This window comes from Chanodichthys erythropterus, chromosome 19, assembly GCF_024489055.1.
Source record: "Chanodichthys erythropterus isolate Z2021 chromosome 19, ASM2448905v1, whole genome shotgun sequence".
Taxonomy (NCBI): Eukaryota; Metazoa; Chordata; class Actinopteri; order Cypriniformes; family Xenocyprididae; genus Chanodichthys; species Chanodichthys erythropterus.
Window position 1 is genome coordinate 37,873,232 of NC_090239.1, and position 19,340 is coordinate 37,892,571.

Below are 19,340 nucleotides of genomic sequence, written 5' to 3' on the forward strand. Positions count from 1 at the left end.
GATGTTGCCTTCCACCCTGCAGATCTCTCGCACACCCCCATACTGGATGTAACCCCAGACCATGATTTTTCCTCCACCAAACTTAACCGTTTTCTGGGTGAATCTCGGATCCATGCGGGCTCCAGTAGGTCTCCTGCAATATTTGCGGGATAATAATCCACCTTCTGCCACTTTTCCAGCGTCCATCCTTTTAGCAGGCTGTGGGCCTTGGCAAATGTCACACGGTTTTTCAATTGTCTTTTGTTTAGTGCTGGCTTCTGGGCACTGATTCGACCATGGAGGCCATTTCGAGACAGAATCCGACAAACTGTTCTGTTTGACACTGGGACTTCAGGTGACCAGGTCTCGTGGAGCTCTGTTGCAGTGGAAAATGGGCTGGCCTTGGATTTTCGAGCCAACAAACGGTCCTCTCGAGCAGTTGTCTTGCGGGGTCTGCCTGACCTAGGCTTGTCAAAAACGTCTCCAGTCTCTTCAAATCTTTTTTTTATTCTCTGTACTTGACGCTGAGACACATTTAAGGTGTCTGCCACATCAGCAGTGGATCTGGTCTTCAGCCTCTTGATAATCAAAACTTTAGTCTCAGGGTGAATCTTAGGCATGTTTGCAGAGGTATAGTTGAGGTCTAGTGTACTGGGGTTCTTTTTATACACACCTGAGACCTAATTGATCCATTATTAGTCACAGGTGAAGCTCATATGACAAGATGACAACACTTATGTCTTTGCAAAAATTGACTCAATGGGCTTTACCAAGCTGTGAATATTAGAATACTTTTTGACAGTTTCGTTTTGCACTGAAACATTATTACAAAAGTTGTTGGGATTAAAATGAGCCATTTTATTTGTATAATCTTGATTAGAAATATATTTCAGCGGCACTTCAGGTCAATTTGTACACAAGCGACAAGACTTTTGTCAGGGACTGTAATAGGGAGATTCAGCCGGGGGTAAATATGTAGCACACAAGAATATGTGATGGTCTGTGGAGACAGTGTCTTTTTGGACTTTTAACCAAATGTAAAATTGTCCGGTTTTTATAGATTTGATTGAGTCTATGAGTTCTGTTCGGTACCATAACAGCATTCCCCCTGAGTCTCTGCCCTGAGTCACCCCTCTTAGTTTGGTTGATGGTAGGACTATTTCTCTAAATCCAGTTGGGCAGCCAGAGGACAAATCTTTTATATTCCATGTTTCTTGTAGTATTATAATGTCAGAGTTCTGGATTTCTTTTTTGAAGTCTTAATGCCAAAAATGGAGGACCTTAGTCCTTGAATATTCCAACATGTGACTTTTAGGGAATACGAGTCCATTATTAACTGCATTTGTTGTTTCAAAACAAGACAAACATCAGTATACTGTTGAATTGACATATCAAGAAAAATATATTTAAAATATTATGATGCATCTAAGTATATATATATATATATATATATATATATATATATATATATATATATATATATATATATATATAATTAAAATAAATTGAGAATTTAAAATAAAAAACTTTTTTTTTCCCCCCAAGAATATATTAAATAAAATGAGGTTTCTAAAAATCCCTTATAAAATAAATATATAAATAAATTCATGCATTCACACACACACCTCACACACACACACCTACACCTACACACACACACACACACACACACACACACACACACACACACACACACACAGTACATTTCCTTTTTTTGTGTTTTTTTTTCTTTTTTTTTTCTACTCTTTGAGTCACTAACCCATGAGGTGAGAGCACAGCAGAGTCAGCATGTGTAGGATGTTTCTGAGGTCTCTGGATGAAAATGAGGCCTGCTGGCTGTCGACTGTGCTGGTGTTGGAGTGGATCAGTGATCGGCGGACTGCTTCAGCGTAGCTCTGGCTTTCCAAGTGCTGTTCCTGCTGATGTTCATGGGAATGAGAAGGCGAGGAGGCTGCAGGCCTGGTCATGTGAGGTTTTCCAGGGGGAAACATAGCCTCTCATTGGGTTTCTCCGCTCAGAGTTGAAGTGGTGGAGGGGGCGGTGATTTGAAGGGTGTCCCTGTAGTGGCTCTATGTGGTGTCCATGTGATCGCTGTTGTGTGTTGGAGTTGCGGTTCAGTGTGATGTCCTTCAGGGTCTTTGTAAAGATGGGGAATGCTCTTCTGTGGAGATGGACATGGTCGTAAGGGCTGCTGAGTTTCAGAGTGGGGTGCTGAGCCAGGTATATGTTGGGCATTAGGGCACAATCTCTGGATATTCTTGCATTTATATGCCTGATGGTGTCTGGGTGGAAATCAGAGCGCAGTAGTAGGGTGGAGAGGATAATTTTGGAGTTGGGGAAGTTGGAGGATGCCTTCTCTGTTACATTTATGAGAGCTGTAGCTACTTCCTCTTGTTGAGCTCTCAGGTCGTAGGTGCCGGTGTGGATGATAATATGGCTGGGGGAACCCAGCTGTTCTTCACACAAGAGCTCCAGGGCCTTCTGTGTGTTTGGGCACCATATTTTCTTGACATTTCTTCTTGGGAACAGTTTATTTTCATCAACATCCTTGCCATTTGAGTCCATGAGGAGTATGATCTGAGGCTGTGTTTGACTGTAGGAGTCAGATGGAGGGCTGTTGGGGCTGATGGCTGTGGTGGGAGGAGAAGGAGAAGGGGTCTCATCTAAGTTCTGCTGTTCTCCTCTCTGTGTCAGCTGCTTCTCCAAAGCTGGCAGTTGTTTTCTGAAGGACTCTCTGTCCTCTCTCAGTCCTCTCATCTCTTCCCTCATTTCAGACATTTGTTTGTTGTATTCCTCTCTCTGATTTTTCAGTTCCTGAATTTCTTTCTTTAGCATTGCTATTTCTTTCCTGAAATCCTCTTTTCTTTCTGTTCGATCAGTCTCCTGCCCTACTCCATGCACCTCCTCTCTTAGCTGTACCAGTTACAGTTCCATCTCTCTGAACTTCTCTTTCATGGCGTTGATGATGCTGTGTAGAAGGGAGATCTCCTCACGGTCCTCCCTGGACTGCTCTTTTGTGGATTTATGCATGGAGGTGGAGGTGTCTTATGCCTGTTTCAGTGTATTAGGGCTGATCTTGTTCAGCTGAGCTTTTTCTTTAATTTGGAGGAAGTCCTTTTCAAATAGTTTCAGATTGCCCTGGATCATTACAGTCCCATTTTTGTATAAATTTACTGTTATCATGACATCTGTATCTGAATCCTCCTCCTTGATCTGCAGTTTCCATTTTTTTTTTGTAGTTAATAAGTTGTAGAAGTCTTGTATTCTTGAAATGTATCAAAACTGAATGTTTGTCTTATCTTAAAACAACATTAAAACTAAAAAAAATCAGGAGCTCATTTTCTTGCTGCTGCTCAGCAGATCTCTCTCTCTCTCTCTCAATTTCAATTTCAATTTCAATTTCAATTTCAAATGAGCTTTATTAGCATGACTGTGAATCACAGTGTTGCCAAAGCATTAACATATTATACATAAATAATAAAATAAACAAACAAACAAAACATATATGTATACATCATGTTACATGCAGCAATGCAAACAAATCCATCTTAGTAAATTAATAAATAAAGCAGGTCTCTAGAGAGTTATCCATCTCTAATGCTGTGAATGGCTAACACATATTTTGCAGCTAGTGTAGCTGTGTTATCATCTTCACCAAGCATGAAGGGCATTTTCTCAGTATCACTCAGTACAATAAATGATGGAATCAGTGTTCCAAGTATGGAGAGAAATGTTTCTCTTGCATTGTGATATTTAGGACAGATGAGTAGAAAGTGTTTCTCATCCTCTATTTGCTGTAGATCACAGTGTCTACAGATCCTCTGCTCTCTCGCTGTCTATGTCTTCCTTTCTCTATTTCTAGATCATGGTCACTTAATCTGTATTTGGAGAGGATTTGTCTTTCTTTAAATTGTTTGATTATTAAATAATTTGCCAATTTAGTGGTTCTATTTAGGGTCGAGTAACATTGGAGTTTATTTTGGATCTCAAAATGTGCTTTTAGTGATTCATCATGAGTATCTTTTAGATTTTTGTCAATTTCTTTAATAATAGTTTTGGGGTTGTAGCTGTGGTCCACTGGGAATTGAGTTTCATGGACAAGTTGAAGAGTGAGTGTGTTTAGAGGAGGAGATTCTGCTGAGGTTTCATTGGCGAGGAGGGCTTTATATTGGACTGAATCAGGATCAGACTGATGGAGGTGATGCCAGAACTGAACACATCTCTTCTGGATCTCAATGTTCAGTGGGTACAAACCTAATTCAGCCCTACAGGCGTCGTTGGATGTGCTTCTATGAACCCCTAAAATGTTTTTGCTAATTTCCAATTGTAGTTTTTCTACTGAAGTTTGTAGGGTCTGCACAGTCTCAAGGATGAGCAGGTCCCACCATAAACTGTGTTTAAGCCTCAATTCACGGAACTTTGGTTTGTAAATCTTACATCGATTCCGGCCCGGCAGACACTAATGGATCACGAGACCTTCTTTTTATGACTATTTCGATAAGTCCCAAACCTCTCCTCTGTGACTTCAAAGGAGATGTGAACGCCACGGATCGGGTTTCGAAAGACAGGCCCGAATTCCAAACGGTCATAAAAAGAGAAAATACACGCATGCACCCACAGACACACACTCACATACAAAGACTGTATACACAAATATTATACCTGCAAATATGAATGTACCTGCCATTGTAGTGCTCGCTGCATGTATGTGTTACTAGTGTAGAATCGTAGAATTGACTGTAGTAGGTTAGTTTTCATGTTAAACGATAGTAATAGAGTGTAAAGTGTATCTTCTTTATATGACGAGAGACACCCGTCGAGTTTGATCTCTCCGTAAAGCTGTGAATCCGAGCTATTCACTCATGTACGTTACATTTCTGCCAAATGCATCGTTCAATGTTTAATAATACTATGAAGGAAATGCACTGATTCAACATACCATAAATTTATTCGGGAGACAGGACAAAGGAATGTGGAAACCCGCCAAATCGCAACGCTAGCATTGGAGGACGTTATCAAGAAGGCGTTCTGGTTTGTTGTCTTTAAAACACCATGACACGCGTCTTTTGGTGGCACAAGTTTTCTGCACGAGTTCCTGCCGTCAAGACGGACTCTCTTCTTTATTTTCCGGTCATATTACAACAGTTAAACCTTCGTTTGAAACTTCGCCGAAACAACCTCCGGAAGAAGAAGCAACTATCAAACCGAGCGCTCCGAAACTCCAAGCACCCTGACTAACCTATGCAAGTATAAAGTTTTTACGATCTTAAATACTGAGTTTCCTTGCTGGCTCTTAAAGGTGAACTGTTGCAATTTGACCTGCTTTGATCATCTCTTTCGTTTCTGCCTTTCCCTCTACTTTGTATGTATTTGTATTTACTTGTGTCCATTTAGCCGTATAACCTGTGTATTACCCGTTTCGTATATTAAACTCATTTTATCCATGCTTTTTGTTCACTTGCTCATTTTAGCAACAACCGAGTCACTTTAACGTTCTGATTCTAATATCCTTGCTCTATATTTGAAGGCTATGATAGAAAGTTAGTCTCCCGGCCCGAGAATAACATTTCTGTCATGATAATCTGTGGATAATTGTCCGTTTCGGTGGACGAACTGATAGTTTTCCACATAATTATTCAACCAGAACTAATCATATATGTGATTGATTATAATTCGTTGTAGTTAATTCACCATATATGTTTAATTCCCCGTTGGGTCGATATATGAACGTCATAAAGCTTTCTGAATTATGATATTCATATTTCATCCATAAATTGATTAATAACTGTACATCGCTACATTTATTTGGTGGAGTATTCGCGAGCATCGTTTTAAACTTGGTTGTTGAAAAAAAAGCAAGGTAGAATAATTGGTGTGTGATTTAATGTTCATGCGCGCTTTATTCAGTGAGAAGACGCACGAGTCCCTCACACTACTCACCGTTAACAAGCTGTTTTTGTGTCTAAAAACACGGTAGTAAATTGTTGAACGTGAAATACACTGCAGTCCATTAATATGTCAAGCTCTTATCTGTGAAGGACGACAATCTTTGCAGTAAGTTACAGTTTTGAATATTAATTTCCGCTTGAATGAAACGAATTGATCGTCATTAAGCGTGTTCTGAAACGAGATTTTGTAGCGAGTTTCCTATTTAATCTCTGCAAAAGGCCTTATCTGCCGCTATTTTAATTGAATTATTTGTGTCGTCCAATTATTCAAAAATAGCGTCTCGCTCCCTTGGTAACTAATTGGACTAGCTACCCAAAAGACGTTACCAAATACAAGTCTAATCAGAAAACAGTTTACCTGCTTTATCCGATTTGACTTGTAAAGTTGGAGCCAGTCGAAAAAACGCCCTGATCCAGCGTGACTAATAACAGCAGTGAATTATCCTGCAGTTACATATTTGTGCACTAAAATTTGTGCAAAAACGGGGTCACTAAACCCCGAGGTTCCAAAGTTTTATACTTAGGATAAAAGGTTGCACCAGTCCAGTGAACTGGCACAGAAGAATCCGCCGAGATTCTAAAAAGAGTTTGTATGTGATATGTGCAGTTAGATCAGCTGAAACGCTAATTTAAAAATATCACAGAGGTGGATGCAGTAACGCTGACCAGACGCCAGAGGGCAGTCTGTCCAGGTGGGGCACCCCTCCCTACTTCATTGTTGTGTGGACTCAGTAACGCCACCGTGTGGACGTTCTGAGTTAAAGCTGCTCTCCGTACTTTGAACTGAATTGTCTCCAAATTCGCCCGTGACTACTTCAACGTTGCTGTTATAACTGTTTGTTGATGGTTATGCTTTCCAGTCGTTTTTGGAAGGTGGTTTACTTATTTAAATTTGGTTTAAACACGTTTTAAATTTTTAATTTAGATTAAGTTGCCCTTCCAACCAGAGAATTCACTTCCTGGAAGTGCTCCCCCGTGTGGACGGATCCGGAAGTCAATTCCCTGCCATCTGTGTGTCCTTTCCTCTCCTTGGTTCCTTTGGTCACAGATTTATTCTATTCTATTCTATTCTATTCTATTCTATTCTATTCTATTCTATTCTATTCTATTTTTATTTTATGTTACTCCATTCTACTCCTTTGGTTTAACTCAGTTTTGTTGGTTCTTCTCCCTCTCTTTCTCTTGAGTTATTATTTTATTTTATTTTATTTTATTTTAGTGTATTTTATTAGTAATTGTTTTTTTTTTGTTTGTTTATTTATTTTGCTTTATTTACTTCGGAAATTCTTTCCCTTGTATTACTTAATGCTGTATTCTATTCACTCTTAGTCCTGTGTCCTGTATGTTATTGGCTGGCAATAACATACACACACACACCCAAGCCTCCCTTATTTCATACACTTATTTTTAAATTTAATTGAACAACATTCAATTGTAATTTAAGATTAAGTAGTGTCAATCAGTTGGCATTCTGCTTACCAAGAAGCACTCCTCTTTAGGGAATTCACAAATAGGGAAGGCTTTCTCCTCTCTTTGCCCCACGCTGTTCTTCTGTGCATTTATTTCAATTTAATTGAACAAGAGTTCAATTCAAGTTTGAATCAAGTGCCTCTGAATTGTGTTTTTCTTTTCTCTCTCCTTTCCCATTCTATTTCTATGCACTGGTTTAAATTTAAATTGAACAGGCTTTAATTCAAATTTGAATCAAATGCATCTGAATTGTTTTGTTTTATTTTGCCTTTTGTCCGGCTTCCAGCTCAGTTAAGACCCCTATCCTGTTATCCTACACACTTGATTATTTAAATTTGGTTTAAACAAGATTTAAATTGAGATTTGAATGTACAATTAAGTTGTGTTTACTTGACTGTTTGTGTACTTGCAGACAAGGCCCTCTAGCACCCGGTGGTGAGTTGACGGTTGTTCCAGTGGGTTCCAGTGAAGTGGAGTTGCCTGGCCTGGCGAATCTGACACGTGCCTGTGTGTGAATCGCAGGACGTTTCTGGCCTCACACCACGGGCAGCACGCAGAGACATTAGCAGGTTGGGTGTGTCAGGTGCAGGGAGGCGACGAGTCCAGTTGGAACCCAAGGCAATTTTGTTTAATTTCCCTGTTTCTGCTCGACAGAACCGCCCTTTGAGTAACTGCCTGCGGGGTCAGACTCATGGGTTGGGAAAAATTCAATTTTGACCTGCCAATCTGGCCGTCGGCGTTAATACCTCGCCTGAAAACGCAATTGTGCTGAAGGTCACTGTTTGAGAGGCTGCGTCGTAGTGCAAGGAGGACAGGACGTCCGCGGACACCGCAGTCGGGTGTGGGAACGTCTAGGAGAGGCTGCCCCGTCACTGAGTTCTCATCTGGGCACTCGCAATTCACCCCAGGCCTAGAGTAACAACGTACAGTCCCTTCCCTTAGTGAAAACTACAAGATATTACATATCTTTCATTCCTTTAGGTTCTGGCCAACGCTGTTACTTTTAAGCCATACCCTCCCTCTCAGTTTTATGACGCAACGGCGCCCTCGCCTGGCCCCGTCATAATCCCAGAGGCGATAGGAAGTTTAAGCTCAATTTCTCCCCTTTAGCCCTTCACATTTTGTTTTATTGCTATTCTACGTCTATTCCTTTCTATTTTGTTTACTGCTCTATTTCTCATTTAATTGCATCCACTCTGTTCTGTTTTCTTTTCTGCTGTGTTTGTTTCTTTCAGTTCACGTAGAAGCAGAACCTGTGAGAGCCACCACGGAAAACTGAGTAATAGATAGACGACCGAGCAGCGAGAGTCACCAAAGGACTCTTAGAACTACCGCCTGTCAAAATCTATAGTTAAATCCGGCACTCACTCACACAAATTGACCTACGTGGTCCTTCTTGGTTTGACAATTAAGTGTCAAACCTACCTTCCACTAACTGTCTGCACCAGTTAACTGGAACCACACAAAAGAATTATCTAATTACGTATTACGTAACCGCTAATCCCTGCACAAGCTTGCATTGGTTCTTGTCTTTGTTGTGCTGTCTTTCTCTCGTCAACAGTAGAAGCCACTATGTCACGAGCATCCAGCCCTGACACCCACTGGGACCATCTCGAGACCTGGCTGGGCGTCATGACCAACCCGTTCCTGCCCAATGCCGCCGGCGACCTCCAGCACCTGAGCCGCGAGCAGCTGGACGGGGACTTGAATCGACTGATGGCCCACGATCCGATGCAGAGCTACAGTCACAAAGAATGGGCAAGACTCATCGGAGGCCTCGCCCACAGCCTCATCGCCCAGGCAAGGCTCAATGAAACGAGCAACGCACTTCTGGAGCAGGAAGTCGCGGCGCTCAAGCTCCAGGCTGAGGAAGCCCGGAGGAACCAGGCTCAGACCCAACATCGTCTTGATCAGCTACTCCTCGAAACCCCAGATCAGCGTAGGACAGCGGAGGAATCTGATCCTGAGCTACAGGAGGAAGTCGAGAGACTCCAAAAGGCCCTCGAAGAGCTCCACTTGGAGACGGGGCGCAGAGAGCAGATGGAAAAGCAATCCATAGAGGAACTAACTGGAAAACTCCAGCAAGGTGAAGCTCTCCTAGCAAGAGCAGAGATTGAACTGAAAGAAAGAGATGCTAAAGCCCGGGCCTGTGAAAATCACCTTAAACTGGCCCGAAGTGAGATCACTGCTCTGAAACAGCAAAGAGACTATCTTAGAGATGAATTGGACACTGTGCACCGAGAACTAAAGCATTCCTATAAACTGCAAAGCGAATTGGGAGGAGACTTGCATGCCATGCAGCTCCCTCTAGCCACTGGACCTAAGTGCCCCAGTCAAGAGTCCCTAGTTCGCGAGGGGGTGAAAGCCCACTGCCAAAAACGTCCAGCCTCCAAGAACCATGGTCAGGAGCAAAGGGATGGGAGCCACCCCAGAAAAGCCGCGCTGCGAGCTATGGCGTGATTCCCAAAGAGCTGGACAAGCTAGCAAAGAATATCCCCACTTTCACTCCAAACCCAGCAGGGGGTGTCGACGTGCACGCGTATTTGCAAGACATTGACTTCCTGTTGCAAAATGTGGCCAACGTGAGTGCATGGGACAAGTTGTATCTACTCCGCATCACGTCCAGCCGTGACGTGCGCAGCTTCCTGGATCGGCAGCCAGAAGCTGTCAAAGCAGACTACCAGCTGCTGCGACAGGCTCTGATCAAAGAGTTTTCTGACCCTGAATCGGACCAAGGGCTCCTCGCGGCCATGGATCTTAAACAGGGCCGACTGGAAACTCCACAAGCATATTACAACCGTATACGAAAGGCCTACTTCGGAGCACGCAACGAACCAGGAATGGAGGAAGATTTCAACTTTAAGACTTTGTTTCTTAGAAACCTGCACACTGCAGTAAGTCATCATCTGGGAGTCCTGGCCTGCCCACGAAGTATGTCTATTCAACAGCTGCGAGATTTAGCCTACAAAGCTTATTCCAAGCAAAGGGCCATATCTGAAAAGACTGTTAAAAATCCAACCATCTACCCGGTCTCTGATCACTGCCCAGAACTGGCCCTAGAGGGCGCACACACACACCACAGTGACAGACCGTTCAACCGAGAGGCAAGACAGTTCCCAGCCAGCAGAGGGCAGCCTCACCACGAGGGCGCCCGTCCCAAGCACCAGAGCGGACACTCTGAAAGATTCTGGGACAGGCCACATCCAGCCAGCAACCAAAGGGGCGGGGCCGCATGGGAGACCAGCCGGCGACCCAGAAATGGCAGGCCTTCATCGGATAGAGCCTCAAGCCCCAATCGCCAAAGACAGAAGGCCTCTCGACGTGCATCAAACAAGTCCAAGTCCGAGCCCTCACAGGAGTCGAGCAACGCAGTTATGTCTGAGTCTGCGGAGATTCTGAAAGTCCTGAAAGAGCTGATCCAGGAAAAGCCCAAAAAGAAGGACAAGTCAGACTCCTTATGACTAGAAGCAAGGTCTGCCCCTAACGTCTGCCCTGACAGCCCTTTAACACAACCTCACACCCAACTCACAGTTGACCAGAGACTTACCACACAGTCAGTTAGTACATCACAGAGTGACCTCATCACACAGTCACCTCAGCCAACAACCGCACACTCCGAGCAAACCAGCTCACATCAACCCACCGACGACCAGGACGCCACGGTACCAGAAAGTGCCGTTTTGGTTGTCTGCCTCCCAAACGAATCACATAACACCAGCCCCACTTGCTTATCGGTCAGCACCCAAGCCCCGGTACCAAGACTCCTGGGAAACCTTATCGAAAAGGGGGTGGCCCGAAAGCTGTACATAGCCATCACTGTGGAAAATGATGTGAGGATTGAGGCCCTTGTAGACACGGGAGCAGACCTAACTTTGATGTCAACTAACGTTTTTGAAAGACTCAGACATGAAGCAAAGAAACAAAATCGAACTCTTAAATCACAAAAATGTGAGCTAAATGTGCAGTCATACAGCCAAACTGAGATCCAACTTGAACAAATAGCTCCCATTCATCTAACCATCGGTCCAATGAGTTTGGTACACCCCGTATACATCTCACCGATGGACACGTTTCCCCTGCTCATTGGCAAAGATTTGCTAGATCGCTTTGAGCCCCTATTGGACTTCAGACAGCTGAAAATTTGGGCTCAAGTACGAGAACCGCGGCCTTTCCAGTCACCCAGGTCATCTGAGCCAGACTGTCAGGTCACAGAGGTCACGGGAAACCCCACAGCTAGCTGCGGGAACCCCGTCTCAGCACCAGGGCAAAGTTCAAGTTCGCTCCTCTGCACCTTTCAGCTTACCACAGACTCTGACTCCTTCTGCCCCAAGGTCACACCAGACCCGCAGCTGAATGGCTTAACAATAACAGACACTGTCCTCGCACTGTGGGCTGACAACTCAGCCATCAACCATAACGTGTTCAATGCTCTCAAGGAAAACGCACCGGACCTCCCATTCGTCAACAAGCGCACACGTTTCTCTTTAGACTCTCGCTTGTCAGCTATGACAACGGCCAAAGGCGTCTGCGCTCTGAACTTGAATTGGAACGGCCGGTTTCTGACCCATTACTTTCTGGTCCTCCCAGACCTAACGCATGATGTTTACATTGGAGCAGACCTCCTGATTCGCCTCAAAGCTCACGTGGACATGGTTAATGAGGTAGTGTGGGCACCAATGACTGTACAGCCCCCTGTTGTTCCGGTTGACCTTGAGAACCTCGTGTCTGGCCAGACCATTCCAGAAGTCTGCTTCCTGGTCAACGAACAGGAAACGGTAGTACCCGCTTATACCAAAGGGGTCGCTATTCGCCTCAACATGAGACAGGGCCAAAACCTGAATAACACACTGGGTTTCTTCCAACTTTCACCTGAAAGCGTGGAACTTGGACTCACCTTGGAAGCCACACCCCTCACTGAAGTGTCATCCCGTGTAATCTACATTTTGCTTAACAACTGCATGGCTACCCCCATCAGAATTCCCAAGGCCTACCGGCTGGGATGGCTAGTAAGCCACGACTTCCATGACTTTGAACTCACGTTACCAGTCATCGGGTCAATACCAGCTGCTATGATACCAGAAGGGAGCCCAGACAACACGGTTTTAACTGCACCCTTCAAGACCATCTCCATCACTGCCATCATGCCGGTACCCACAGAACAGGTGTGCAGAACGGAACTGATGGAGGACCAACACCTTGCAGTATACACAGTCTCTAACCAGCCTGCCTGTGAAACCCAGGAAAACACGGCACCACTGACAGCCAGCCTGACAGCTGACACCACCACAGAAGAGCCGTTCCCAGGGTTCGAGTCTCAAGTCCAACAAATCCTGAAGGATGCAGATGCCCTAAAGCACGAGGCAGACCGCCAGAAACTCAGGCAGGTCCTGTACAAATTTAAAGCATCATTTGCCAAAGACTCTTTAGACTGTGGACTCACTAACCTCCACACGGTGCGCATTCCAACGCGCCCAAACGCTCCTCCCACCTTTGTCAGGCAGTACAAAATTCCCATCGCCTCACACGAACCAGTGCAGGAGATTATCCGCTCCATGGAAGAGAAAGGTGTCATCCGTCCTTGCAACAGCACCTACTCAGCCCCCATCTGGCCTGTTCTCAAACCAAATGGCAAGTGGCGACCAACCATTGATTACAGGAAACTGAACCAGCAGGTGCCACTGTCACGGTGGCCCATGACACAGCTGGAGCAGGAACTACCTAGAGTCAAAGGGGCCACTATCTTCTCGACGCTTGATGTGGCATCAGGATTCTGGACTATACCCGTACACCCAGAGGATCAACACAAGCTGGCTTTCACCTTTGGCAACCGGCAGTACACTTTTACAAGGTGCCCATTCGGCTATGCCAACTCACCAGCTGAATTCAACATCTTCCTGAACAAAGCATGTCCAGATGCAAGGATGAGAGGGAACCTCATCTATGTGGACGATGTGCTCATGAAAAGTATGACTGTGGCGGACCACCTGATCGAAATAGACCATGTTCTGACCCAACTGACCACTGCCGGCGCCAAAATTGCCCTCCACAAAGGACAATGGTGCCGAACCAAGGTCAACTACGTGGGTCTACTTGTCGGTTCACAGGGCATTGAACCGCAGTCCAGCCGCATTCAAGCTATTCAAACCATCAAACCTCCCACTAACGTGTCGGAGCTGCGCAGTTTTCTAGGTGTGTGCAACTACTCACGGCAGTTCATAGAGAACTACTCAGACATTGCAAGACCTCTTACTGCTCTATTGAAAAAGGACTGCCCATTTGTCTGGACAGGAGTTCAAACAAGTGCAATGAACGAACTGAAACAACATTTGTGTCAAGCCCCATGTCTGGCGTATCCTGATCCAAACAAAGAGTTCTACTTGGAAGCCGGATTCTCAAAGAACTGCCTGAGCGCTGGTCTCTACCAACGATACGACCAAGACAAAAGAGTCGTAGCGTATGCCAGCAAAACACTCCTGTCACCGGAGTGCAAATACTCAGACTGTGAAAAGGCGTTGCTCTGCACTGTATGGGCCATCCAAAGATTTTCCAACTACAGTGGAGCACAGAAGGTTATCGTCGAGACCTGTCACCAGCCTGTCACTTTCCTGAACAGCCAACGCATCCGAGATGGCGTAGTCACCAACTCACGCATAGCCACGTGGCTGATGGCCCTCCAGGGGCGCAACGTCGAGGCACGATACGCCCAAAATCACAAGTCTGCTCTGGGCAACGGCTTGGCGGCCTGCCAAAACTGCTCCGATGACACTCCAGCTTCCACACCGGAGCCGGAAATACCCCAAAACCAGCAACCGACCTGCCACCGGTACTTCGAAGAGAATGCGTGCCAAGGTATGCCCACAGCCTATGTCGATGGATGTTCGTACAACCATGAGGGCGTCCTAAAGGCAGGTGCAGGGGTGTTATGGTTAAACAACCAACCCTGCCCACCACAACACTTCAATTTGGGCTCCCAGTCATCGCAGTATGCGGAGGTAGCTGCTATCCTCATCACCCTCCAAATCGCAGTGGCCCACAACATCAAAGAACTCCTCATTTGCACAGACTCAAACTATGCCCGACTCAGTTTCACGTGCCACCTCCCAGGCTGGAAACAAAATGGCTTCAAGACCACAAACAACAAGCCTGTCAAACACCAACACCTGTTCCGAATGTGCGACGATATCACGACAACTCACAACATGATCGTTTACTGGAAAAAGGTGAAAGGACATTCGAAGCTACCTGGCATGGACAAAGACTTGAATGACCAAACTGATGCCCTTGCCAAGACGGGCGCACTACAAGGTAATCTGTGGTCACCCCCCTCCCAAACACCCACCCCTGATGTAGCAGCAGTCACCCGCAGCCAACGCACTGCTCCCGTACTTGCTCCCACATCGCAGCCGCTATCGCTAGCTCCACAAATTTCCAACAATGACATTGCCGACCTTCAGGCCTCGGACTCTGCCATCCACACGGTAAAAAACCTCCTCTCAAACCCCTCCTGCCCCCCGATCACAAAGTCTGACTTCGACGACAACCCTAGCCTCAAACGGCTACATGACGTCAAGCACATGCTGCGTGTCCAAGAAGACATTCTGTGGTATGCCCCTGATGATCTCACTGCGCCACGGCTTGTGGTACCACACGGCCATAGGGGGTCATGCTCATGTATGCCCACGATGCACCATGTGCTGGACACCATGGCACCAAAGCCACTTACCAGACACTGAAACAAGTGGCATACTGGCCCGGCATGCAGCAGGATGTGGCAGAGTATGTTAGAGGATGCCTGGTGTGCTGCCAGTTCCAACCGGCAAACCCAACTCACAGAGCTCCACTGCAACGCAGAGGAGTCACGTTCCCATGGTCAGACCTCCAGATAGACTGGGTGGGGCTCCTGACCAGATCGACGAGAGGAAACAGGTATTTCCTCACGGTCGTGTGCCAATTCACCAAGTGGGTAGAGTGTCTTCCAGCACCGAACGACACGGCCCAGACTACAGCATACCTCCTGATGAACCACATTTTCAGCAGATTTGGGCTGCCACTGAGAGTTAACTCCGACAGAGGTACTCATTTTACCGCCGAGATCATGCAGCAAATTTGGAGACTCCTGGGCGTACAGAGCAAACTGCACATCAGCCACCATCCAATCTCGTCAGGGCAAGCGGAACGGTCCAATAAAACTGTGGTTAGCATGCTAAAAAAATATGTGTCAGCCAACCAGAAAGACTGGGATGTGAAACTTCCACTGGTACTCATGGCTATTAGAGCCACTCCGCAGGAATCAACTCGGGTGTCTCCCTTTGAACTGATGACGGGGCGACAGATGACCCTGCCGTTGCACCTGCTGTACCAACCGGGAGATTCCAGCCTCGTCACCGCCTACACTACCCACCAGTATCTCGACGAGCTACACCGACACCTGAGAACCACGTTTGCTTTTGCCCAACAGCAGCTTCAACGAAGCGCGGAAGGCCAGAAAGCATACTATGACCGCAAGGCGTCACACCAGGAACTGGATGTGGGTGACCGGGTCTGGTACTACCTTTTCGCTCAGCCACCCAAAACAGCCTCCCAACGGCTGTCAAAGAAATTTCTTCCTCGTTGGACGGGACCTCATGAGATTGTGGACAAACTCTCCCCGGTCGCATACCGAATCAAGTTGAGCCGAGGGCAGAAAGAACCAATTTTCAAATGGGTCCACCGTAACCAGATTAAGAGACATGTGGCTGTTGACAGAGAAAGGCAGGGAGGGAACAATGCAAGCTAATCCCAGTTGCAATCCTCGGAAAACTGTCCTCACCAACCACGGACATTCCCCGCTGACCAACCATGCCTCTCTCTCCCTCTCTCTCTCTCTCCTCCCCTCTTCTCTGTAACAGGATGCTGCTGTGGTTCACCCTCGTGTGCCTCCTGCCAACCAGAGGACAGCCGCAATCCGACATCACATCACCAGGTCCCGCATCTGGTATCGTACTGAGGGAACAACCGGGACTTCTCATCACCAACTGCCGGACTTACACGCAGAAAGTGTATGTGCGGTTGGACCCCCGCACCGTCTACAAAGCACACTATCCCAGCCATGTCGCCCAATACAGCTGGGCAGGGGCCCGATGGACGGAGAACGCCCTCACTCACGCGGAGGCCGACGTCCAGCACATGCTCGCCCAACTGGAGAAAATGACTATCACACAAGCCGAGTTAAGTGGACACAACCGACGCACAAAACGGTTCTTGGGAGCTCTGCTCGGAGCAGCCGCTGCTGTCGGAACCCTCTTTAACCTCGGCATGTCAAGTGTCAACGCAGTGAGCCTAACCACTGTAAGGCGGCATGTGGCCGAAATCCAAACGGAGATCCCCCAGCTGAGAGAACAACTCACCACACAGAGCCAAACCCTTCAAAGCATCGGGAAAACTCTGAAAGGCACTGTAGTGGTTCTCAACACCCACAGTGTCCTGCTGAACCAGACAGTGAACTCGATGAAGCAACTGTTTACTGTCTTCCAAAATGACTTCGCCCAAACTCAGCTCGTCACTGCTCTAATGACGGACATGCTGCGGGAAGTGAGCTCCTCCATGGACAACCTGGCCATGGGAAGGATTCCCCCATACCTCGTACCCCTGAGCCTCGTACAAACTGTGCTGGCCTCTGCTGCCATCAGACCCACGGACCCTATCCAAACCCACCTTGCCTACTCCCTGGGTAGTGCCATCCTACTGCACGTCGACCCCGAACAAAGGGAGTTGGCCTTCCTCCTAAACCTACCTATCATCGAACCAGATAACATCTACCGACTCAAAGACATTGTCAATGTCGGGTTTTGGAAGGGTAACACCCACATCAAGATACACACTCCAGCTGTGGTAGCATACCACGACAGCAACCCCCAACTGTACCTGGCTCCCAATTTACGCATGTGTGTTTTGACCAAAGACATTCATTACCTCTGCCCTAGCAAACCTTTCCTCAGAGACAATACTGAAGGAATCTGCGGGTTACAGCCCATGATCAGCGACACACGCTGCCCTGCCGAGGCCAAGCCTCGCACCCAAATCGTCGGAACACAAGCTGAGATTGTGGGCAATCGATGGCTTGTTAACACTCCCACTCGCACCGCCACCCTGACTTACGATCAGCACGACACTGCCACTCGGGTCAGCCTGCCCAGTCAAAGCATGTGGATCCAGGTACCCCTGGGTGCCATCCTCCACCTCGATGACCTGGCCTTGTACCACATCTCAAGTGAGGAGTACCAGTCAGAACTGGAGATCCCACCCTTTTTCATGAACCACAACCTCACTTTGGCCCCCGAGCTGGAACTGAGGATTGAGAAAGGGGGGTCCCAGTTAATTGACATTGCTCCTGTCGACGCCGCCCTCCAAGCACTCTCCCGACTGCCCATTCTGACCAGCTCACCTATAGCCCAAGCTTGGACTGCCGCCGACACAGCCCTTTGCCTCTCCATGGCAATCGGATACATACTGACCCTAGGCCTAGCCTTCATCCTTTTCAAGAGGATGAAGGGGATGCAAGCGTCCATGGACAAGTGCCTGCCTGCCCTTCCCCGGGGTTTCAAGAGGAAACCAAGGAGAGGAGGCACCAACATGGAGAACGTACCAAATCTCATCGAAATGGACTCTCCCTTCGACGACCCAAAGACCGAGGACCAGTAGGGACCACCTGCTGTCCGACATCTGTGCCATCCGACCTCGCTACCGTCCAGTGAGATCCGCACGGGTACCTCACTGGCCGAAAGGGGGAAACTGTAGGGTCTGCACAGTCTCAAGGATGAGCAGGTCCCACCATAAACTGTGTTTAAGCCTCAATTCACGGAACTTTGGTTTGTAAATCTTACATCGATTCCGGCCCGGCAGACACTAATGGATCACGAGACCTTCTTTTTATGACTATTTCGATAAGTCCCAAACCTCTCCTCTGTGACTTCAAAGGAGATGTGAACGCCACGGATCGGGTTTCGAAAGACAGGCCCGAATTCCAAACGGTCATAAAAAGAGAAAATACACGCATGCACCCACAGACACACACTCACATACAAAGACTGTATACACAAATATTATACCTGCAAATATGAATGTACCTGCCATTGTAGTGCTCGCTGCATGTATGTGTTACTAGTGTAGAATCGTAGAATTGACTGTAGTAGGTTAGTTTTCATGTTAAACGATAGTAATAGAGTGTAAAGTGTATCTTCTTTATATGACGAGAGACACCCGTCGAGTTTGATCTCTCCGTAAAGCTGTGAATCCGAGCTATTCACTCATGTACGTTACATTTCTGCCAAATGCATCGTTCAATGTTTAATAATACTATGAAGGAAATGCACTGATTCAACATACCATAAATTTATTCGGGAGACAGGACAAAGGAATGTGGAAACCCGCCAAATCGCAACGCTAGCATTGGAGGACGTTATCAAGAAGGCGTTCTGGTTTGTTGTCTTTAAAACACCATGACACGCGTCTTTTGGTGGCACAAGTTTTCTGCACGAGTTCCTGCCGTCAAGACGGACTCTCTTCTTTATTTTCCGGTCATATTACAACAGTTAAACCTTCGTTTGAAACTTCGCCGAAACAACCTCCGGAAGAAGAAGCAACTATCAAACCGAGCGCTCCGAAACTCCAAGCACCCTGACTAACCTATGCAAGTATAAAGTTTTTACGATCTTAAATACTGAGTTTCCTTGCTGGCTCTTAAAGGTGAACTGTTGCAATTTGACCTGCTTTGATCATCTCTTTCGTTTCTGCCTTTCCCTCTACTTTGTATGTATTTGTATTTACTTGTGTCCATTTAGCCGTATAACCTGTGTATTACCCGTTTCGTATATTAAACTCATTTTATCCATGCTTTTTGTTCACTTGCTCATTTTAGCAACAACCGAGTCACTTTAACGTTCTGATTCTAATATCCTTGCTCTA

General features: G+C 46.6%; 1 protein-coding gene across 1 annotated transcript; it reads left to right on the top strand.

Moving 5' to 3' along the window:
* Window positions 1-8,440: 8,440 nt before the first annotated feature.
* Window positions 8,441-18,786, top strand: LOC137007986 (uncharacterized). Its single transcript, XM_067369757.1, has 2 exons — window positions 8,441-8,747; window positions 16,286-18,786. The coding sequence occupies exon 2, from the start codon at window positions 16,287-16,289 to the stop codon at window positions 18,075-18,077; it is 1,791 nt and encodes a 596-aa protein (XP_067225858.1). The 5' UTR covers window positions 8,441-8,747; window position 16,286; the 3' UTR covers window positions 18,078-18,786.
* Window positions 18,787-19,340: the final 554 nt, after the last annotated feature.